The sequence below is a fragment of the Myodes glareolus genome, chromosome 7 (genome assembly GCF_982192425.1).
Source record: "Myodes glareolus chromosome 7, mMyoGla1.1, whole genome shotgun sequence".
Lineage (NCBI taxonomy): Eukaryota > Metazoa > Chordata > Mammalia > Rodentia > Cricetidae > Myodes > Myodes glareolus.
Genome location: NC_142032.1, coordinates 57545530 through 57566028, shown reverse-complemented (window position 1 = coordinate 57566028; position 20499 = coordinate 57545530). Strand labels below are relative to the sequence as shown.

Sequence of the window (20499 nt, the reverse complement as noted above, 5' to 3'; positions counted from 1 at the left end):
TTTATCCCTCTCTGGTCTATGCTCTGCTCCCTGATCTTTGGTTCCCTCCCCTGAGCTAGCAAGGCAGAGAACTGCCAATTGTGGGTCCCTTCCTGCCCTTTTCTAATTAATATGCTCTCTACTCAAAATGCTTTTCCTGCCTTATATACTTAATGCTCAACTAAGTGCCACTGCTAGGAAGCCTTTCTTGATTTCCCCCGTGCCCACCTTTCCCTACCAGGACTGGTACTGGGGATCTCACAGTACCCCTGTGGGACCCAAGGTTCCCAGTGAAGACAGTGAGATGCTCTAGGCTGAGCCAGGGCTCCCTGTAAGCCCCCTTCTGCTCCAGCTTTATTTTGGTTCAGGAATCATTCCAGTCAGCATTCTTGGTCAGCACCACAGCCATCCGGGCACACTGTCAACGTTTCATGCAGTATAGAAGGAAGGAACAAGGGAATGGAGGTTGGGAGATGTGGTCTGCCCTGCAAAGCCACTGGCTTAGAAAGAGTCCGGGGCTTCCAGATGACAAGGCCTGGCCCAGCCACCAGTATCCCTGGTCCAGGATTCACCTTTTGATACTGGCCGCAGGCTGAGATGAGAAGTCTGGCTTCAATCGGGTCCAGTTACGGCAGGTGTCCTGCCTCCAGTCCTGTTGACGTGTGTCCCTGTTCTAACCACCCTTCCCCTTGACATAGATGGTAACTGATTAGACCTGGGTCTCCATGGTTCCTGATTGGATCTGGGTATCCATGATTCATTAGGGCCAAGGACCAGAGGCAGCCACCTGAGTCCTCTTCTTATCACTCCCCATGCCCACTATCCTTTTAAATCTGCAGGTACCAGAGAAAAGAAGCCAAAAGCCACCACTTCCCTGGGGCCGCCATTACCAAATGACATTTATGATATCTGGGGGATGTGATAACCCCACTAACTGACCAGCTGGGAGCCAGGGAACGATTTTGATAGGGGTTGTACAACCCAACCCTTGCCTGCTGAACACCATTTCCCCAGAATTCCTACTAGCTCCAGTCTAAGCTAACTATCCCTGAAGTCTGTGTTGGGAACTTGACCTAAGATGCCCATTATTCCAAGGGTTGGGTTTAGGCCTGCCTGAGAGCTTCCCTTCGAGAGAAGCCTGGCCTGGAGGGACACCAGCTAGCACTGGCGGATCTGGGCCCCTGGAGACTTCCAGTTCTCTCAGGGGTGGAGGGTTAGGGGAGTCTTCATGTGGCCTACAGGCTTTTGCTGGGCCTGGACTCCTGGCCTTTTCTTGTCCCCACTCTGTAGGCAGAGTCTGTGTTTGAAATGGGCTAGCTTGTGTCCCGTCCCTTCTATTGTTTGACTGTTCACCACAACCCCCACTACACCCCTGCTAAATGTGGATGCTATTTACTCCCAAACCCTCAAAGTGCAGCTTCTTTCTTGTCTGAGAGATCCTCCCTGTTCCCCAAGACCAAGGGCTCCTTCCCAAGTCCATCTGGCTGGGCAGTCACTTGATCAGAACTGAGCTATCCACCAGGATCGGAAAGGGGCCATCTTGACTTCCTGACATGGCATCCTGGGTGCTGCGTCTTGTTAACATTAGCCCTGTCAGTACAGGGACTAGCTCCCTCAAGACAGCTGGCCTCTAAGAGAATCACAGAAGGGGTGTTGACCAGCTCTGAAACTCATGTGCCTCTGCAGGCTAAGGGACATACTTAATTAGGCTCCCTAGTATACACTTGGTCAGTCTGCTGAGTCCCCAGCCAGCTCCACATAGTCCTTAGTGAGGAAATTACCCTAGGTCCCCAGGTGAAGAGCCACACCCATTCCTCCATGACAGTCCGGACAGAGGATCCAAGATGACTGATGAGGACCCCCTAGGAGGTGAGGCGGCCCCGGTGTCGACAGCTCCAGCTGACTATAGAGAGGGCATCGCTGGGTAGAACTGAGATGGTGCCAGGCTCTGACGGCTCTGCTGCCCACTTGGCCTGCTCTGGCTGCTAGTTTCGCCGGACTGGGTGCCACATGGACACAGGCCTGCGCAGCGTGGCCAGCATCTGGTTCCAGTGTGTGGTGCCCATGCCACTGGCCGCTGGACCAATGATGACATGTCCCACGTTGTCCCCACGGCCATCACTGCTGCTCTCAGCCACGGTCACTCGGAGAGACAGGTCCTGGGGAGAAAGAGATATGAGAGATTGGGACCAGGAGCAGCTGAAGGGCTCTCCCTTGCTCCAAGGTCCCAACTTGTGAATACCAGGCCCTCTGAGGTACAGATGGCTCTCTGAGTCCTCCCGTGTGACTTGGGAATGGAGAGTTGTCCTGGTTACTTACAGATGGATAGTCAGCTATGATGTGACCTCACAAAGTGCTAAAAGTGACAGCTGCAGCCGGACTTAAAAGCTATTTCTCACTTCTTTGTCCCTCAACATTTTTTTTCTTTAAGATTTATTTTAAGGGGCTGGAGAGATGGCTCAGCAGTTAAGAGTACTGCCTGCTCTTCCAAAGGTCCTGAGTTCAATTCCCAGCAACCACATGGTGGCTCACAACCATTTGTAATGAGGTCTGGTGCCCTCTTCTGGCCTTCAGGCATACACACAGAAAGAATATTGTATACATAATAAATAAATAAATATTTTTTTAAAAAAAGATTCATTTTAAGCCGGGCGGTGGTGGTGCAGACCTTTAATCCCAGCATTTGGGAGGCAGAGGCAGAGACAGGCAGATCCCCTGGAATTTGGAGTTACAGGTGGTTGTTAGTTACCACGTGGGTACTAGGAGCTGAATCCAAGTCCTCTGGAAGAGCAGCAAGTGCTCTTAAGTACTCAGTCATTTCTTCAGTCCCTTCCTTTGTTTTCTGTTTGTTTGTTTCTGAGACAGGTTTTTCTCTGTGTAAGTAATAGCCTTGGCTGTCCTGGCTTCGCTTTGTAGACCAGGTCTGCCTCTGCCTCCCAAGTACTGGGACTAAAGGAATGTACCACCACGCCAAGCTCTAAGACAGAGTCTCACTATGTAGTCTGCAATTCACCATGCAGACCAGGCTGGCCTCAAACTTGGTCTTCCAAGTGCTAGAACTAAAGACCATTGCCACCTCATTATTTATATTTATCTATAATTCCGGCTGGCCTCAAAATCCCTTCAGAGTGGGACATGACCCTGAACTTCTGACCCCCACTTCCACCTCCTGAGTGAGTGCACCACCATGCCTGATTTATAAGGTGTGGTGTGTGTGTGTGTATATGTGTGTGCGTGTGTGTGCGCGCACATATGTGTGCACAAGAGTGTGTGCATGCGTGAGTAGTGTGTGAGTGTGTGTGTGTGTGTGTGGTGGAAACCCAGGATCCTGTGTGTGCTCTAGCTTCCGGTCTTTTGGACTTGAGCCTTTGCTACCTGTTTCTTTGTTCTTAAAATATGACAACATTTCCTACTCCATAGGGCTGCTGTTGAAAGAAAATTAAACATGTAGGCGGGGAGAAAACCCACAAACAGAAAATGTGTGACCCAGTACTGGCCCATCAACAGAGCACTTACAGGCGCCTCTCCCAGCTACTGGCATAATGTGCGATCACAGCCGAGGGTCAGGGTTAAGTAAGAACAGGTTTGAGATGGTAGCCCAGATGTTCTTACCTAGTCTCCAGCAGCTTTAGTTTTGGAGGTTAGAGGGAAGGGGCATTGTGACAAACAGGGCAAAAGTGGTGGTCAAATTGGTGAATTAGCCAATAAGGGACAAGGTTATGATCCTAGGACCAGCCAGATATGCTGGAATGTTGCCTGGATTCCTAGATTTGGGACACCCAGAGTAAGGCTGACATCCAGCTTCCAAATCTACAGGAGCTAGCAGGGTAGCTCAGTGGTAAAGTGGTTGCCTAGCACACACAAAGCCTCCGGTTCATCATCAGCCCTGGAAAACAAAGAAATCCCCAAGAACATCCCCAGGAGGGGACTAGGTGAGCCCTGCCGAGAGTCCTGGGCTGCAGGGCAGACTTTAGTACAAGGATGATTGTTAGGCGTAGCTAAGGATAGAAAGAGACAAAGAGAGGAGAGGAGGGAGTGAAATCCCCACTTTCTGACTGACAAGGCTTAAGCTATTCTCTGTGGTTCATCCTACCACCCCAGCCAGTAGTCTGTGACAGACCAGAAGCACATAGTTGTCTGGAAACTCTAGAATGAGAAGATCCTAGTGAGGTCTTTGCAGTAGGACCTCTGAAGACTTAGGTTCACACCCTGGGGTCACCTCTAGCTCATCTTCAGGCCAGTGTGGTTTCTCTGAGCTCAGCTGAGCTGTCACCTCCTGCAGAAAGTCCCCCCTGAGTACTCACACTGGGGAAGCTTCCAGTGGGGTTTACAAAGTCTAGGGACTTCCCTACCCATCCTTCGTAGGCATAAAGAAAGCAGTGCCTGGGTCCACAACCCTCACCACCGGCTGGCACATAGTGGTGGGTTCAATTAGTGATAGACTAGAAGGAGGTTGGCTTGAGGTCCCTCCCATGAGGCAACACCAAAGGGATGCAGTGGCCCAGAGTCCTGTGAGGCTCCAGCACACCTCACCTGGAGCACAATGGCTGGTACCGAGAAGATCATGGCTTCGTTGAACACCGGGTTGGGGTCATCCCTCTTCACAGCCGTCTTCTTCTTGCTCATCTTCCTCCCATCCTGCAGCAGGTATACTTTGACGAAGGGGTCTACAGGTAGGTATGTGGGTGAGGGTCAGTAACACGCTTGCTTGCTTGCATGGCATGGCATGGCCCTGTCTACTCTGGCTCCACCCACTGCCTCTTAATTCCCTGGTCCTTGGCTATAGCCGTTATCTTCAGAGTTCACTGTTTGGTATTTATTTATTTATTTATTTATTTATTTATTTATTTATTTATTTATATTAAGACATGGAGCTGGGCAGGATGGTGGTGGCGCATGCCTTTAATCCTAGCACTTGGGAGGCAAAGGTAGATGAGGTCAAGATCAACCCGTTCCTGTGTCCTGGAACACAGTGAGTTCCAGGACAGTCAGAAATACACAGAGAAACTTGTCTCGAAAAGCAAAAATAAAAACAAAATAAAACAACAACAACAAACAAATAGGATCTCATTATGTGCTCCAGGCTGGTTCTAAACTCCTGAGCTTAGGGATCCTCCTACCTCAGAGTCCTGAGTTGCGTAGATGAAAACTGCCAACTACAATGCCTGGCTTGACAAATCACGCTTTGTTTACTTGTTTATTTCGGGGTTTCTCAAGAATGGTTTCATGCCACCACCACCCCCAGTTTATTTATAAGATTTACTTTTAATTTGATTTATGTATTTAAATTATGTATACAGAAAGTGTCTCTGTTTGGTGTGCACACGTGAGCGCAGTTCCTGCAGAGCCTAGAAAAGGGTGGCCGAGCGCTGGAGTTACAGGCAGTTGTAAACTGCCCAGTGTGGATGCTGGGGACTAAATTCCAGTCCTCTCCAAGAGCAGCAAGTGCTCTTAACCTTGGAGCAATTTCTCCAGCTTTTTTGTTTATTTTTGAGACTGACTTGCTAGGTAACACAGGTTGGCCTTGAATTTGTAATCCTAGTACTTCACCCCATTGAATACTAGGAGCTACCATACCTACTTTGCTATTGGGCATTGATTGATTGACGGATATTGAGAAACAAAATCTCATTATGTGTTTCAGGCTGGTTCTGAATTCTTGGACTTAAGGGATCTTCCTGCCTCAGTCTCCTGAGTAGATGGGCCTATAAGTGCATACCACTGTATGTAGCTTGATGTTATTTTAAGGATGACCTTGAGTTTCTGATTCTCCTGCCTACACCTCCTGAGTGCAAAGATTATAGGCACATATTTCCATGTTGTATATTTTTTTTCCCTGAGACAGGGTTTCACTGTGTTGTGTAGCCCTGACTGTCCTGGGACTCACTCTGTAGACCAGGCTGGCCTCGAACTCACAGAGATCTGCCTGCCTCAGCCTCCCGAGTGCTGGGATTAAAGGCATGTGCCACCACTACCGCTGGGCCCATGCAGTGTGATTACTGAACCCAAGGCTTCATGCATGCTAGACAAGCACTCTATCAACTGACCTAATCTATCCAGATCCCCAGACCCTCGATATTATTTAAAATTCACTTCCCAGTTGAGAAACCCAAGGCTCTCATGGCCAATCAAGAGAGGGCAGCCGACTGCAAATTTCTCTCCCACATACTCCCTGGTAGGAGGCAGATCAGATGCTTCTCTTCCTGTTAGTGCCTGAGTGCAGACAGCAGACCTGAGTGACTGAATACCAACACAGCGGAGCCTAACAGTGTGCAGCTCGGAGATACCAAGTCTTCCTACTGCCTGGGGTCCTCGGCAGACAAGTCCCAGTAAGTCCTCACAGACCAGAGTGTTAGAGCCCACAGGACACCCACCCCAAGGGTTGGGGCACGGCTCCTCCCCATTTAAAGTCCGGGTTGCTGCCCTGTCTCTGAGCTCAAATTCTGACAGATGGAGACCGACTCCCCCTTTCTTGTCTGGTGCCACAGCCCAAGTGTTGGCTCCTGCCCTCAGATTCAGTCATTTTCCCTTTTCCTCTACACTCCACTCCCTGGGCTGCTTGTCACCCTCCAGGGTTCGCATGTTTCCCCAGCATACCTGGCTCCTGAGCTTAGCTGAACCCACAGGGGCTCTGGCCCTGTGCCCAGTACATGCTCATAGCACACAGCTCCCCCTGAACCATGTGGAGGAACCGAGGACATAGGCCCTCACCTGCTGTGGTCTTGTCGTTGGTCCAGATAAGATTCTTGGCTTTCACCACAACCACAGTCAGACGCTCGGCTGTGGGCAGGTAACTGAGGGACAGTAGGATCTCTCCCACAGCATCAGCAGCCTATGAAAATAGGTGTGGTTCAGGACTCTTCTGCCCTCCAGGGTCTAGGGGTCCAGGGAAAGGTGGATACTTCCTTCTCCATCGGAAAGCCGCTGCTTTGGGACTAACTCTTAACCAGGCACCAGGCTGACAGGACTGAGAAAAGGACAACCAACCCACCCCCTGCCACACCAGGGAGGATGAGCAGACCCTCCCTTGCTCCGGGTATAGACCATGCCTTGGAAGGAGGCCCAGAGGTTGCCTGTCAAGTGCATCACTCAGATGTAGTTTTGTTCCTCATTCGGGGCCAAGGAAAGCATTCCCTGACTAGTGTAAAGGGATCCAAGTTGACAGCATTTGCTTAAGCAACAACGTTCCCTGAAATTGTAACCATGACAAAAGTAAGCTTCAGCTTGGCCCCTGTCTGAGATAGCCCTCTTTCGGGTCAGACCCACACATCCCTAACAGTAGCTTAAGGAATAGAACCTCTGACGATGTGGTCAGCACAGAGATGATGGGCTGGAGATGACTCAGCAGTTCAGAGCACTGGGTTCCTTCCCAGAAGGCCCAGGTCAGTCTCCAGCACCCACCATGTAGCTCACAACCATATGTAACTCCAGTTCCTGGGGACTGGACATCCTCCTCTGACCTTCATGAGCATGGTACGTGTGCATGACACACAAATATATACCCAGGCAAACCAGGCGAAACACTCATAAGAATAAATAAATAAAACATAAAATAAAAATAAATATGTACCAAAAAATGAAAAAGAAGAAGAAAGAACTGAGAAAAGGGCGAGAGAGATGGCTCAGTGGGTAAAAGGACTTGCCACCAACCCAAATGACCTGAGTTCAATTACCCACAACCCACGTGGTGAGGGAGAGAACCGACTTGGAGAAGACAAGGGGTCTTCTGACTTCCACATGCCTTCTCTCTGTGTGTATATGCCCGTACACACATGCACATAGAAAACACAATAAATACAATGTTGAAAAAATCAAATCAGAGTTGTAAACAGTGGCAGCCAGAGGGCGTATTTGCCACCACATGCACTGGCAGTGAGCGGTTCCCTAGAGTGTGGCTTGGGTACCCTTCTCTGCTCTGCTAATGCTGTCAGGGTCCAGGTGAAGGGACAGGATAGTGGCATCTTTCTTAGGAAGTGTGTGTGTATTCTCGCCACAAGTGAACAGGGAGCCAAAGCACGCAATACCTTATTCTGGTCCTGTAAGTACAGCCAGCCTCTGAAGGGCTGCAGCGGGAGGTCCAGCACAGACAGCTTCAGCTCCACCACCCCAGTGCTCACGTTCCGCTCATCCTCATCGATGCCAAACACAGAAAATCGGAGGCTCTTCTCCTCCAAGGCTGTGGGATCCAGGGGGACAGAGAACTTCTCATCGAAGAAGATGGAATAGGCATTCCTCTGGATCTATAGAGAGAAGGGGCCGTGGAGGGGCTTTCTGGTACCCACAGTCTCGATTCTGGTCCTCCTTTTGTATTTCAGCCCTCAAAATTTGTTTCCTTAACTTTGCTTTGAGACCGGAACCCACATAGCTCAGGATGGATTCCTGAGCTTCCTGCCATTAATTCCAAAACGCTAGGATTACAAATATGATCCTCCCCTCTTTTTCTTGTCAGAGACAGGATCTCACTATGTAGCCCTGGCTATCCTGGAACTCACCATATAGACCGGGCTAGCCTCAAACTCACAGTGATCTCCCCCTTCTTCATCAGGGTCTTGCTATGCAGCTCTGGCTGGTCTGGAACTCGCTATATTGCCCAAATTAGCCTTGAATTTGCAGCCATCTTCCTGCCTTTGCCTTTAGAGCACTCAGATTACAGTGCCAGTTACCAGACCTGGTAGACCTGAAGGTTTAGGTTGTTGGTAGCATTTGATTGGTTTTTGGCTGTTTTGAGACAGGATCTCATGTAGTTCAAAATGACCTCGAATTCATTATGTAGCCGAGGACAACCTTGAATTCCTGATCTTTCTGTCTCTGTCTCCCAAATGTTGAGATTACCCTGAAGGTTTAAAAGCCTCAATGTCTCCTTCTTGGTTATGGTTAACCTATTGGCCTGACATTAGAAGCTTCCATTTCTGAATCCCAGTAATCTTCATCTCACAAGACGCAGTGGTTACACTGGTCTCTCTCTCTCTCTCTCCTGTCTGCCCAACTTAGCACAGCCGTGGGACAGGCATACAGGGGGAGCTGGATAACTGTAAACAGCCCACCGACACCACAGCCTCCTATAAAGCCTGGTGAAGACTTTCTGATTGTCATAAGATATACCGATGAGTGGACAGATCGACAGATGGGTGGAGGGACCAGGCAGGGCTGGGCATGTTTCGCTCCTCAGCTCACTCCTGCTTTCGGATGCCATTGGCCTCCTCCCAGGAAGCTGTGGGCAGTCCTCAGGGAGGTGCAGTGAGGCTCTGTTTGCCCTTCTGTGGGGGGCCGTCTGAGTCACCGTGCGGTGGTATTTAGAGAGCAGCTCTCATCCCTGGCACCTTCTCTGATCTGAGGGGGTTGTTCGACCTGGAGGCAACACTGCACCCCCACAGTGACTGCTAGGCTGTGATGTCACCGAGCCTCTCTCCCTAGAAACAAACCCTATTAGCCTCTAGCTATTTTGATCTCATATTCTGTCTCTGCCTGGCTCTGAAGGGTTCTTCCTGCAGCCACTCTACCCCAATACACAAACCTGGAACCATGTTGCCACACAGTCCTCGCCTTAGACTCTTCCAAGCTTCTGTCCGCCAGTGTCCCTCCTCAAGGAACACGTCCTGAGTCAACCAAAGTCTTTCATGTGGCCCAGGCCAAAAGCAACATAATGTGTATCAGCTCAACAGCAGCTCCTCGCGGTCCTGAGAACTGCTCCCGACGCCTACCAAGGACTGAGTTAAGTACTCTGCAGTATAAACCCAGCCCTTCTTCATAACTGTGATGCTTATTTGACAGACACGGAACTGAACAGTGACGCGCTCAAGGTCACACCGCCAAGTAAGGGTGGAACTTGGGTTTTGGCCCAATTCCTAACCACCCACTGCTGCTATACTGTCAGTAGAAAATGAGACTCTCAGTAGCACATGAATAGAAGACTGGTGGTTAGTTCAGAGTCTTCTAGAGTTAAGGGGTACTCTGGGGGTGCAATGGAACATCCACCACTGAGAGCCAGCCACCCAGTGTCCAGTGTGATTCCATACAGACGGGTCTCCAAGAACACAGACGACCCTTGGTCCTGCAGGGTCCATCTCAGAGGACTCAGGATCTGGACTCCTCCCAGCCCGGGCAGTGGGTGTAGCTGTCAAGGTGGGGCACCTTGGAGGTATCCTGTATCCTCCCTGTTGGATCCAACCCCTTTCCTCTTGATTGCTGACGGTCAGGGGTTGTATCAGCATGTTCCCTAGGTCTCTGGCTTCCATTAGGGTGAGCCACTGGGGTCACCAGAAGAAAACAGAGATCAGAGGGGACTTCAAGTGCTTACCTTCCAAATCATATCTTCAGTTTCCCCGGGGGCCGACCACACACTTTCACGCGAGAACACAGCTCCTATGAAGGTGACCCTTTCATTTGGGGCCCAGAATTCACTTTCATGTTTTTTTTCAGTTCCTGGGGTGGGCCTCCTTTCTCATTCACAAACTCATGGAACCATGCCACCACCGAGGCCACCTCTTCTCGACCCATTCCAAAGCAAATAGCAAATGAGACTGTCATTGAACTCTCTCCCAGATCAGCCAAATGAGCGGGCCATCTTTCTTCTTGCCAAGACTCCATGCTGACAGATGTGGAGATGGACAGTTACTCACTGCCCTTGAGTGATAGGAAGATTGAAACCAGTACACAGCGGTAACACAAAGCTGGTTCTATCCCTGGCCATTCTCCTCTAGAGTCACATTCTGGTCTACTCTCCAGCGCCCCCTGTCATCCTGTCTGGTACTGCAGATCTGCCCACCAGCCCAGATGTCAGTTTCCCTGACCCGTTTCGGGGAACCCAGTGCACCTCACTGGCCCAGCCCCACTTACCCTGGAGATGCCAACGATCTGTTCATCTGGCAGCAGACTGACGCGCATGAAGCAGGACTCGAAGGTGGCCTCCTCACGTTCCAGGAGGTCCTTGCCTTGCAGCACGGCCACGTGGAGGGTGTGGGAGGCTGCGTCGTAGTCCATGCTCACCTCCACCTGGCCCAGTGTGAAATCCTGCCCAAAGGTGTTGCTCACGGAGGAAATGGAGTTCAGAGAGTCAGCCGACTGTGACTTGCGGAGAGTACCGTAGGGGGCCAGGTCCAGTTCCCGGCCCATCAGCTCCAGGGGTCCCAGCTCACTGATGCTCTCAAAGGTGTCCTCGATACTGAGGCTGCCTTTGCGGCTGGATGGTCCCCGAGTGTTGGTCCGTTGGGCATTCCACTGAGGGACTCTCTGTGGGTGAACAAAAGGAACAGGGAAGCATTACATGGGTCACAGGCACCATCTCTAGGGGACAGCAGTGATGTCTTTTGCCTGTTTGTTCAAAAAACCCTAGTCTCTCCTTTCACAACACCAGCCCAGGGGACTATTTCTTCAGGCCACTTTGTTTCTTTCTCTCTCAACACAGGAACTTGCTACATATCCCTGACTGGCCTGAACTCCCAGCCCGCCTGCGTTAACCCCTGAGTGCTGTAGTTACAGTCCTGTACCAACCACATCTAGCTTTTTCTCTCTTTAACCAGAATGGAAGAAAGCATTTTCTTTTTCTTTCTTTCTTTCTTTCTTTCTTTCTTTCTTTCTTTCTTTCTTTCTTTCTTTCTTTCTTTCTTTTTTTTTTTGCTTTGTTGGTTTTGTTTGTTTGTTTGCTTGTTTTGAGACAGGGTTTCTCTGTAGCTTTGGAGCCTGTCCTGGAACTAGCTCTTGTAGACCAGGTTGGCCTTAAACTCACAGAGATCCGCCTGCCTCTGCCTCCTGAGTGCTGCGATTAAAGGTGTGTGCCACCACCACCCGGCTTTAAATTACTTATTTGTTGTGACAAAATTTCATAAAAATGTCAGCTGCAATGGCATTTATAAAAAGAAAAAGCTGGAGCTGGGTGGTGGTGGTGCACACCTTTAATTCCAGCACTCGGGAGGCAGAGGCAGGCTGATCTCTGTGAGGCCAGTCTGGTCTTTGAAGCTAGTTCCAGAACAGTCAGGGCTGTTACACAGAGAAACCCTGTCTCGAAAACCAAAAGAAAAAAAGGAAAAGCTGGGCTGGAGAGATGGCTCAGAGTGGCTCAGAGGTTAAGAGCACTGGCTGAGTTCAATTCCAGCAATCACATGGTGGCTCACAACCATCGACAATGAGATCTGGTGCCCTCTTCTGACCTTCAGGCAGAACAGTGTATACATAATAAATAATGAAAAAGAAGAGGAGGAGGAGGAGAAGTGGGGGGGGAGAAAGAGGAAGAAGGAAAAGCTGCTGGATGTGGAGGAGCACATTTTCCCCAAAATGTGGGAGGTGGAAACAGTAGGGTAAGGAGTTCAAGGTCAGGTTCCTGAAAGCCAGTCTCAAGACCATCAAACAATATTAACTAAATGTTCAAACGAAAAGGACTAGGTTAAGGATCATAGATTACGTCACTTCACAGTTGGTTGAGTAGCCTCAAAGGAAGATCACAAAAACCTAACCCAAGGGCCAGAAAGACGACTTGGCAGGTACAGGTGACAGGCACCAAGCCTGAGTTGGATCATGATGGGAGGAGAGAACCTGTCTCCTACAAACTGTCCTCTGACCTCCACATGCGCGCCTATGCAGCCAAGGAAAGCCTTGGGTTCCTGAGACAGGGTTTCTCTATGGTGAAACAGCCCTGGCTGTCCTGGAACTCACTCTGTAGACCAGGCTGTCCTCGAACTCACAGAGATCTGCCTACCTCTGTCTCCCGAGTGCTGGGGTTAAAGGTGTGCACCACCATTATCTATGACTCCGTCTCTTGATTACAAAGAATAACAGGCGATGCCACCACACCCAGCCTCAATTAGCTTTCTTTTCTTTTGTTTTTGGGACAGGGCCCTGGTTAGCTTGGAACTTACTCGCAAAGATCTGCTTGCCTTTACTTCAGAGTTCTGGATTTAAAGGCGTGCTCCACCACGAGCAGCCCCCAAATAGCTTAGTAAGATCCCAACTCTGAGGACAGCCCTTTTGTCAGTTCTCGACGTGTGTTGCCAAACGCTTCCTGGAAACGTTGTCCCAGTTTGCCCTCTCCCCAAGAGAGTAGCAGGGGCCCACCAAACGGGTGAACATCCGATCTGATAACAGAGTCATGCTGTGCTCTCCGGAACTGGATGTGATGCCTGAAAAATCCTCTGCCAAGTATGGAATGATCTCAGCTTCAGCAGTACATACGAGAACCTTAAAGTAAATCTCAGGGCTGGAGGCTCCGCTGGGTGACTGAGAGCACTAACCGCTCTCCAGGAAGACATAAAAGTTCAGTCCCCCTCGGACACATGGACACATGGTGGCTCATGACCTCAATTCCAGGGGACCTGATGCCCTCTCTACTCTCCTCAGGCACCAAGGACGCACGTGGTGCACAGATATACATGCAGGCAAAACCCTCATCTTGATTTTTTTTTTTCAAGACAGGGTTTCTCTGTGTTGCCCTGGCTGTCCTGGACCTAGATCTCTAGATGGAGCTGGTCTTGAACTCAGAGATCTGCCTGCCTCTGCCTCCCGAGTGCTGAAATTAAAGGCCTGTGCCACTACCACCTGAGGGGTGGGTAGGAAGGGGAATTAAAAAAATCTTACAATGCCAGGCGGTGGTGGTGCAGGCCTTTAATCCCAGCACTCGGGAGGCAGAGGCAGGCGGATCTCTGTGAGTTCTAGGCCAGCCTGGTCTACAAGAGCTAGTTCCAGGATAGGCTCTAAAGCTACAGAGAAACCCTGTCTCAAAAAACCCCCCAAAAAATCTTACAACAAACAAACAATAAAAAAATGAAGAAAAGTACAGCATCCCAAATAATAATAAAGTTTTACACATCACAGAGAGGCACAGGCAAGAAGATCACTACAAATTCAAGGCCAGCTTGGTCTACATAGTGAGTTCCAGGAAGATACAGCAAGACAGTGTCTAAAAACAAATCCCAAATAATAAACAAGCAAGTAGTTAATAGTTGGGTAGAAGCATTTATAAAAATGTTTTTCTAGGGGGCTGGAGAGATGGCTCAGTGGTTAAGAGCACTGACTGCTCTTGCAGAGGACCTGGGTTCAATTCCCAGCACCCACATGGCAGATCACCACTGTCTGTAACCCCTGTTCCAGGGGATCCGACACCCTCACATGGGCATACATGCAGGCAAAACACCAATGCACATAAAATAAAAATAAATAAATTTTTTTAAAAATTTTTTTATTATTTGTATTTTCCTCTATTTTTTAACGTGATATTCTTAGAATTTTTGTTACATTTTATTTATTCTTTCTCTGTCTCTCTGTCTCTGTCTCTGTCTCTCTCTGTGTGTGTGTGTGTGATGGTGTGTGTGTGTGTGATGGTGTGATGGTGTGATGGTGTGTGTGAACTTCAGTTTGTGGGAAGAGTCTGTTCTCTCCTACCATGGCCCCAGGGACTGAACTCAGTCATCAGGTTTAGTAACAGGTGGGCATGTCACTTTACCCTCTGAATCACCTCCCTGGCCCACAGGAAAGTCTTTTGAGACAAGGTCTTACTGTGCAGCCTAGACATGGCTGCCTTTGACTCATGATCCTCCTGCTTGAGCCACCGAAGGTCTAGGATTACAGTGTGCACTGTCACGTCCAGTCCCACATGACACAGGCGTGTCACTGCTCATACAACTGTCACGTCCAGTCCCACATGACACAGGCGTGTCACTGCTCATACAACTGTCACGTCCAGTCCCACATGACACAGGCGTGTCACTGCTCATACAATACAGGTGTAAACTGTCACAGCTAGTCTCAGATTTTTAAGATTTTTCTTTGTTTGTTTTTTGGGTTTTTTTGAGACAAGTTTTCTCTGTGTAACAGTCATGGCTGTCCTGGATGATCAGGACATCAGGAGCTACAGAGTAAGCTCTGTAGATCAGGCTGACCTTGAATTTACAGAGATCCTCCTGCCTCTGCCTCCTGAGTGCTGGGATTGAAGGTGTGCACCACCTTGTCCAGCTAAGATTTTTTTCCTTTTAAAAAGTTTTATATAGTCAGGCATGGTGGTGCACACCTTTAATCCCAGTACTTAGGAGGCAGAGGCAGGCAGATCTCTGTGGGCTCCAGGAGATCCTGGTCTACAGAGCAAGTTCCAGGACAGCCAGGGCTGTTATGCAGAGAAACCCTGTCTCAAAAAACAAAACAAAAAAAAAAAATTAAAAAAATAAAAATAAAAAATAAAAAAACAAACCCAAAAAACAAAAAAAAACAAAAAACAAATAATAATAATTATTATTATTTTTATTTTTAAATATTTATTTATTTATTTATTATGTATACAATATTCTGTCTGTGTGTCTGCCTGCAGGCCAGAAGAGGGCACCAGACCTCATTTCAGATGGTTGTGAGCCACCATGTGGTTGCTGGGAATTGAACTCGAACCTCTGGAAGAGCAGGCAATGCTCTTAACCTCTGAGTCATCTCTCCAGCCCAATAATAATTATTATTATAATAAATTATGGGTATGTGTATGTGTCATCCAGAGACATTACATCCCCTGGAGGCAGAGCTATAAAAGACTGTAAGTTAACCTACACAGGTGCTGGGAACCAAATTCCGATCTTCCTGCCCACACGATAGCTTTCTTTTAAAAAATAAATTTATGTATTTGGTGTGAATATGTGTAGACACTTGCACCACAGTCTGTGTATGTGGAGGTTAGAGGTCAACTTTCAAGAGACGGTTGTCTTCTTCCACCATGTCATTCCCCAGGCTCCAACTCAGGTCACCAGACTTGGTGGCAGAGTCCCTCACTCGCTGAGTCAGTCACCTCAATAGTCCAAGTGATAGGGATTCTGTCTTTATTTTATTTTATTTTATTTTATTTTATTTTATTTTATTTTATTTTATTGAGACAGGTTTTCTCTGTAGCTCTGGCTAGCCTGGAACTCGATTTGTAGACCAGGCTGGCCTTGAACTTACAGAGATCCACCTGCCTCTGCCTCCAGACTGCTGGGATTAAAGATGTGCGCCACCATACCCGGCTTTGGCTGTGATTGTTTTTTAAAACTGTGATAAATCCCTTACTCAACATCAAACATTTATTCAACAAGCTCACGGTTAGGAGTTGTCGATCTGCAGGGGTGTAAGAGAGGTCTGATCCACACTCACAGAGGGGACAGGCCTGGAAGGTGACCCTCAGAATGGATGGTGGGACATGGATTTACGCAGGAGCGGAAGCCTCACCTTCAGCTTAGCCTCCACGTAGGCCTCTCCATACTTTTGCTGCAGGTACCTGTAGTCGTAATTAGGGAACGGGGAGGGGTTGGGGAAGCTCCCCGATGTCCAGAGCTTCCACAGACTCACAGCCGCGATTCCAAGCAGTGCCAGGGCCCCGGCAGCGTAGACACCCACCTCCCAGCCAGGGGGGCTCTTGATGACTGCAAGGCAAGGCAGTCTGTCATTAGTGGGGTACAGCGATCACCAGGGGAATTTGATTACCATGAGTGCTTACACATTTACATGGTTTGTGTGCTTGGCTTTTTTTATTATGTGAGCATGCATGTATGTAGACACACGAATGGGTGTGCATGCACATGTGGGTGAATGCATGTGAAGGCCAAAGGTCATCCTAAGGTGGTGTTCTTCAGAAGCTGTCCACCCTTTTTGGACACAAGTTCTGCTAGCTGGCCAGCAAGCCCCAAGGCTCTCATGTCTCTGCTTCCCCAGTGATGGAATTACAAACCATGTCATCCTGACTTCACGTAGTGGATGGGAACCAAACTCGGGTCCTCAGACTTGCATTTCATTGACTGAGACACCTAAGGCCCTGTTTTCTGGCTTGTTTGTCTGTTTAAGACAGGGGTTCATGCTGCCCAGGCTGGCCTCAAACTTGCTATGTCGCTGAGATTTAGCGCCAATCCTCCTTCCACCTTCTAAGGGCATCGCCCTACCTAGTGACGCTATGTACTACACAATGTTTATTGTGAAGAAAAAAGCAAGATGGCTCATTGAGTAAGGTACTTGCCACCAACTGATGACCCCTGAGCACCATATGGTGGAAGAACATAACCATAAATTGTCCTCTGTCCTCCACACGAGTGCCACAGCATGCCTACACACATATATAAGCCACAATTTAAATTAGTAAATAAATACATATGTAGTAAATATAAATTTAAGAAAGAAAATAAAAATTTTTATTTAAAAAAGTTATACTTAAAATTTTTATTTAAAAAAAGTTACAAGACTTGGTATAAGATCCTACAAATTCAGTGCTAAACAAGACATTCTGCTTGATTTCTTTCTTTCTTTCTTTCTTTCTTTCTTTCTTTCTTTTTTTTTTTTTTTTTTTTTTTTTGAGGCAGTCTTGCTATGAAGCCCAGGCTGGTCTCAAATTCTAGGCAATTCCTTATTTCCTTTTTTAAAAAATTATTTATTTTAAGTATGCTAGCTTGCATTGTGTGAAGCTATTGGACCCTCTGGAATTGGAGTTACAGACAGTTATGAGCTGCCATGTGGGTACTGGGAATTGAACCTGGGTCCTCTGGAAAGGCAGCCAGTAATCTTAATCACTGAGCCATCTCTCTAGCCCCACAATTCTCTAGTTCAGCCTTCCAAGTGCTGGGATTATATATGTGTGACACCACAACCAGCTTAAACACACTCTTGAGATCCCTTCTTCTGCCTCCTCTTCCACAAAACTATACATTTCTACTGGGAGGTACATGACCAGAGCAGACCAAAAAGCCTCACACGGTGGTTAGATATCCCTCAGGCTTCAGAAAAACACAACAGCTTCCATGGGTTCCCTGGCCTCAAAGTCCTCAGGGGCCTCTCACTTCAGAGAATCAAGATGACCTCTCCCTCTTGGGGAAAAGGATGAAGACTCAGAGGAGAAAAAGAAGTGGCTACCTGTGCTTTAAGCCCCACTTAGAACAACCCGACGCCCATCAGCGGGTGAATGGCTAAACCAAATAGTGACACACTCAATGCATGGGACACGGTGCAGTCACTCAAACAATGTTACTTGGAAATAACAAGGTCAATGGTAAGAGAACGGAAAGTAGATGAACCTTGAGAACATCCTGGTGGCTGCAAGAAGCTGGTCACAGGGACCACATGTTGTGTAATTCTGTTACAGTCAGCCTCTGTCTGTGGGTTCCATCCCCCCCTCCCCGTAGCCTCAACTCATCCTGAATAACAGACTGTGCAATCAGGCTATAACTGTCCTGACTTCAGACTTCTTTTTCCTTTGTCTCTATTCCCTTAATAGAGTAGGGCAATGAATATTTACTAGGACTGACATTATATTAAGTGTTAGGAGTCACCTAGAGATGGCTGAAGGCACACGGGAGGACGCGCCTAGAAACTGTGCGAACATCATTAACGTGGTCATCTGTGGACTTCAGTATTTAGTGGGGGTCCAGGAATGAAGTCCCTGATGGTACGGAGGGATGACTACATCAGAACTTTTCAGGAGGCTGGAGAGAGGCTGGAACAGTAAAGTGCCTGTCGTACAAGCATGAAGGCCCGAGTTCAGATCCCAGCGCTCTGACACAAAAGCCAGGTTCGGTGGCTCATGTTGTAACCCTAGTGCTGTAGGCAGAGACAGGTGGGTCTCCAGAGCTTGCTGACCGGACAGTCGAGCCAACTGGCAAGGCTGAGGAGAGACTCTGTCTCAAAAACTAAGGTAGAGAGCAAGGATGGAGGAAGACACACACGTCAAAAGCTCACTCACACACGCATACACTTACTAACTCATACACTTCACACATACACACAAAAATAATAAAAAAACTATGGGGCTAAGAGATGGCTCAGCAGTTGGGAGCACTGACTGCCCTTCCAGAGGACCCAGGTTCAATTCCCAGCACCCGCATGACAGCTCACAACTGTCTGTAACTCCAGTTCCAGGGGACCCGACATCCTCACCCAGACATACATGGAGGCGAAACACCAATGCACAAAAAATAAAAATAAATTTAAAAAATGATAAAAACTGTTTAGGGGCTGGAGAGATGGCTCAGCAGTTAAGAGCATTGCCTGCTCTTCCAAAGGTCCTGAGTTCAATTCCCACAACCACATGGTGGCTCACAACCATCTGTAATGAGGCCCTCTTCTGGTCTGCAGACAGAATATTGTATACATAATAAGTAGATAAATAAATATATTTTTTAAAAAAACTGTTTAGATGTGGTAAACGGGGGTAGTCGAAGGGATAGAATTTCTTTTGGGGATGATGAAAATATTCTAAAAATCCATTGGCTGTTTATTATCCTAAAGCCACTGCTGTGCACGTTTTAAAGTGGTGAAGTCCATAGCGGATGCTTTTGTTTTCTGAGACAAATTCTCATGCATCCCTCCCAGCTTGGTCTAGAGCTTGTCACACAGCTGGAACTGAACTTCTGTTCACCCTGTGTCCACTTCCCAAATGCTAGGATTAGAAGCCTTTCCCGCCATGCCCAATTAACTGTACAGTAGTTGAATTTATTTTATTTTGTTTTGAGATAGGGTCTCACTATGCAGCTCAGGCTGACTTCAAATTTGTGATCCTCCTGTCCCAGCCTCCCGTGTGTTGTGATTTACAGGTATGAGCTCCAATCCCCAGCTTATTCAAGTGGATTTCATCTCTTAGTAAATCTCTAACCTCAAATCAACACACCAGCTCCACTTAAGCAAGAGGTGGCCACAGGCTGTGCTTGGCCTCAAGAGAAACCAAAGGCTCTGTTCCTCTGCTGACCAGGGCGTAGCTGTCACCACGGGAATCTCTGTTCCCACACGTAGCAATTTAATCCCTCAACCATTTCCCCGTGAATCCTCACCTTGTGCAGTGCATGGGCCATGACAGGACCACACGTGCTCAAGGACGTGGTCTCACCCTGCTCGGGAACCTGTCTCTGATGTCCTAAGGAAGCCACCAAGATGTTTCATGTGGCAAGCGACAGTGGAGCCAGATAGGACTCTAAGCCATTTCCAGTACTATTGTGTACTCAACTCAAATGGGGAAGCTGAGGCTTGGGGAAGTAACTCTCCCAAGGCCCCAGAACTGAAAGTGAGTAGAGCTGGGCTTACTCCAGGTAAGAATCAGAGCCACACCTATCTTAGCTCCCTCTGAATGGCAAGGTAGAGATCTGCAGGAGGGATGGAGGGTCTTTCTGAGTGGAAACCAAGATCTAATGAATACATTAAAATAAAGAAACAAGAAATAACAGAAGCAGGGTGGAGACTGATCACCGAATGCTGGATGCACAGACATGCCGGCACCTTGTGAACAGGGGAACCAGCACTGAGTGAGAGAGCCCCGGGTCCAGATCCTGAGATCAGAGAGGGGCGGGCAGGCAAACAGATACATCAAACAGGATGCTGGAAACTGTACTGGCAATGCAGGAAGGCTGAGATACGTGGAGGAGCAGGAAGTATGGCAGTGCTGGCTAGGTGGCTCAGCAGTTAAGGGTATCGGCTGCTCTCCCAGAGGTCCCCCGTTTGAAACTCAGCACTCACATGGTAGCTCACAACTGGCTATAACTCTAGCTCCAGGTACCCTCTTCTGGTCCTTGTGAGCACCATGTACATACAAGTAGTACAGACATCCATGCA

The 20499-nt window shown here is 48.3% G+C and overlaps 1 protein-coding gene across 6 annotated transcripts in view; it reads right to left on the bottom strand.

The window, feature by feature from the left end:
- Nucleotides 1-289: 289 nt before the first annotated feature.
- The window catches only part of Syt12 (synaptotagmin 12), a 31932-nt gene continuing 11722 nt past the window's right edge, over nucleotides 290-20499 (bottom strand). For 2 of the 6 annotated variants that reach the window (XM_048458231.3, XM_048458234.3), the window contains 6 exons: nucleotides 16147-16340; nucleotides 10816-11208; nucleotides 8004-8219; nucleotides 6691-6811; nucleotides 4513-4646; nucleotides 290-2138 (listed from right to left, as the gene is read on the bottom strand). In XM_048458231.3, coding sequence (XP_048314188.3) covers nucleotides 1965-2138; nucleotides 4513-4646; nucleotides 6691-6811; nucleotides 8004-8219; nucleotides 10816-11208; nucleotides 16147-16340 — 1232 coding nt within the window. In that variant the 3' untranslated portion in view covers nucleotides 290-1964. Of the gene's footprint in view, nucleotides 2139-4512; nucleotides 4647-6690; nucleotides 6812-8003; nucleotides 8220-9493; nucleotides 9677-10276; nucleotides 10568-10815; nucleotides 11209-16146; nucleotides 16341-20499 lie in introns of those variants that run through there. The other 4 variants (XM_048458232.3, XR_015738392.1, XR_015738393.1 and 1 more) reach the window with 4 other exon arrangements.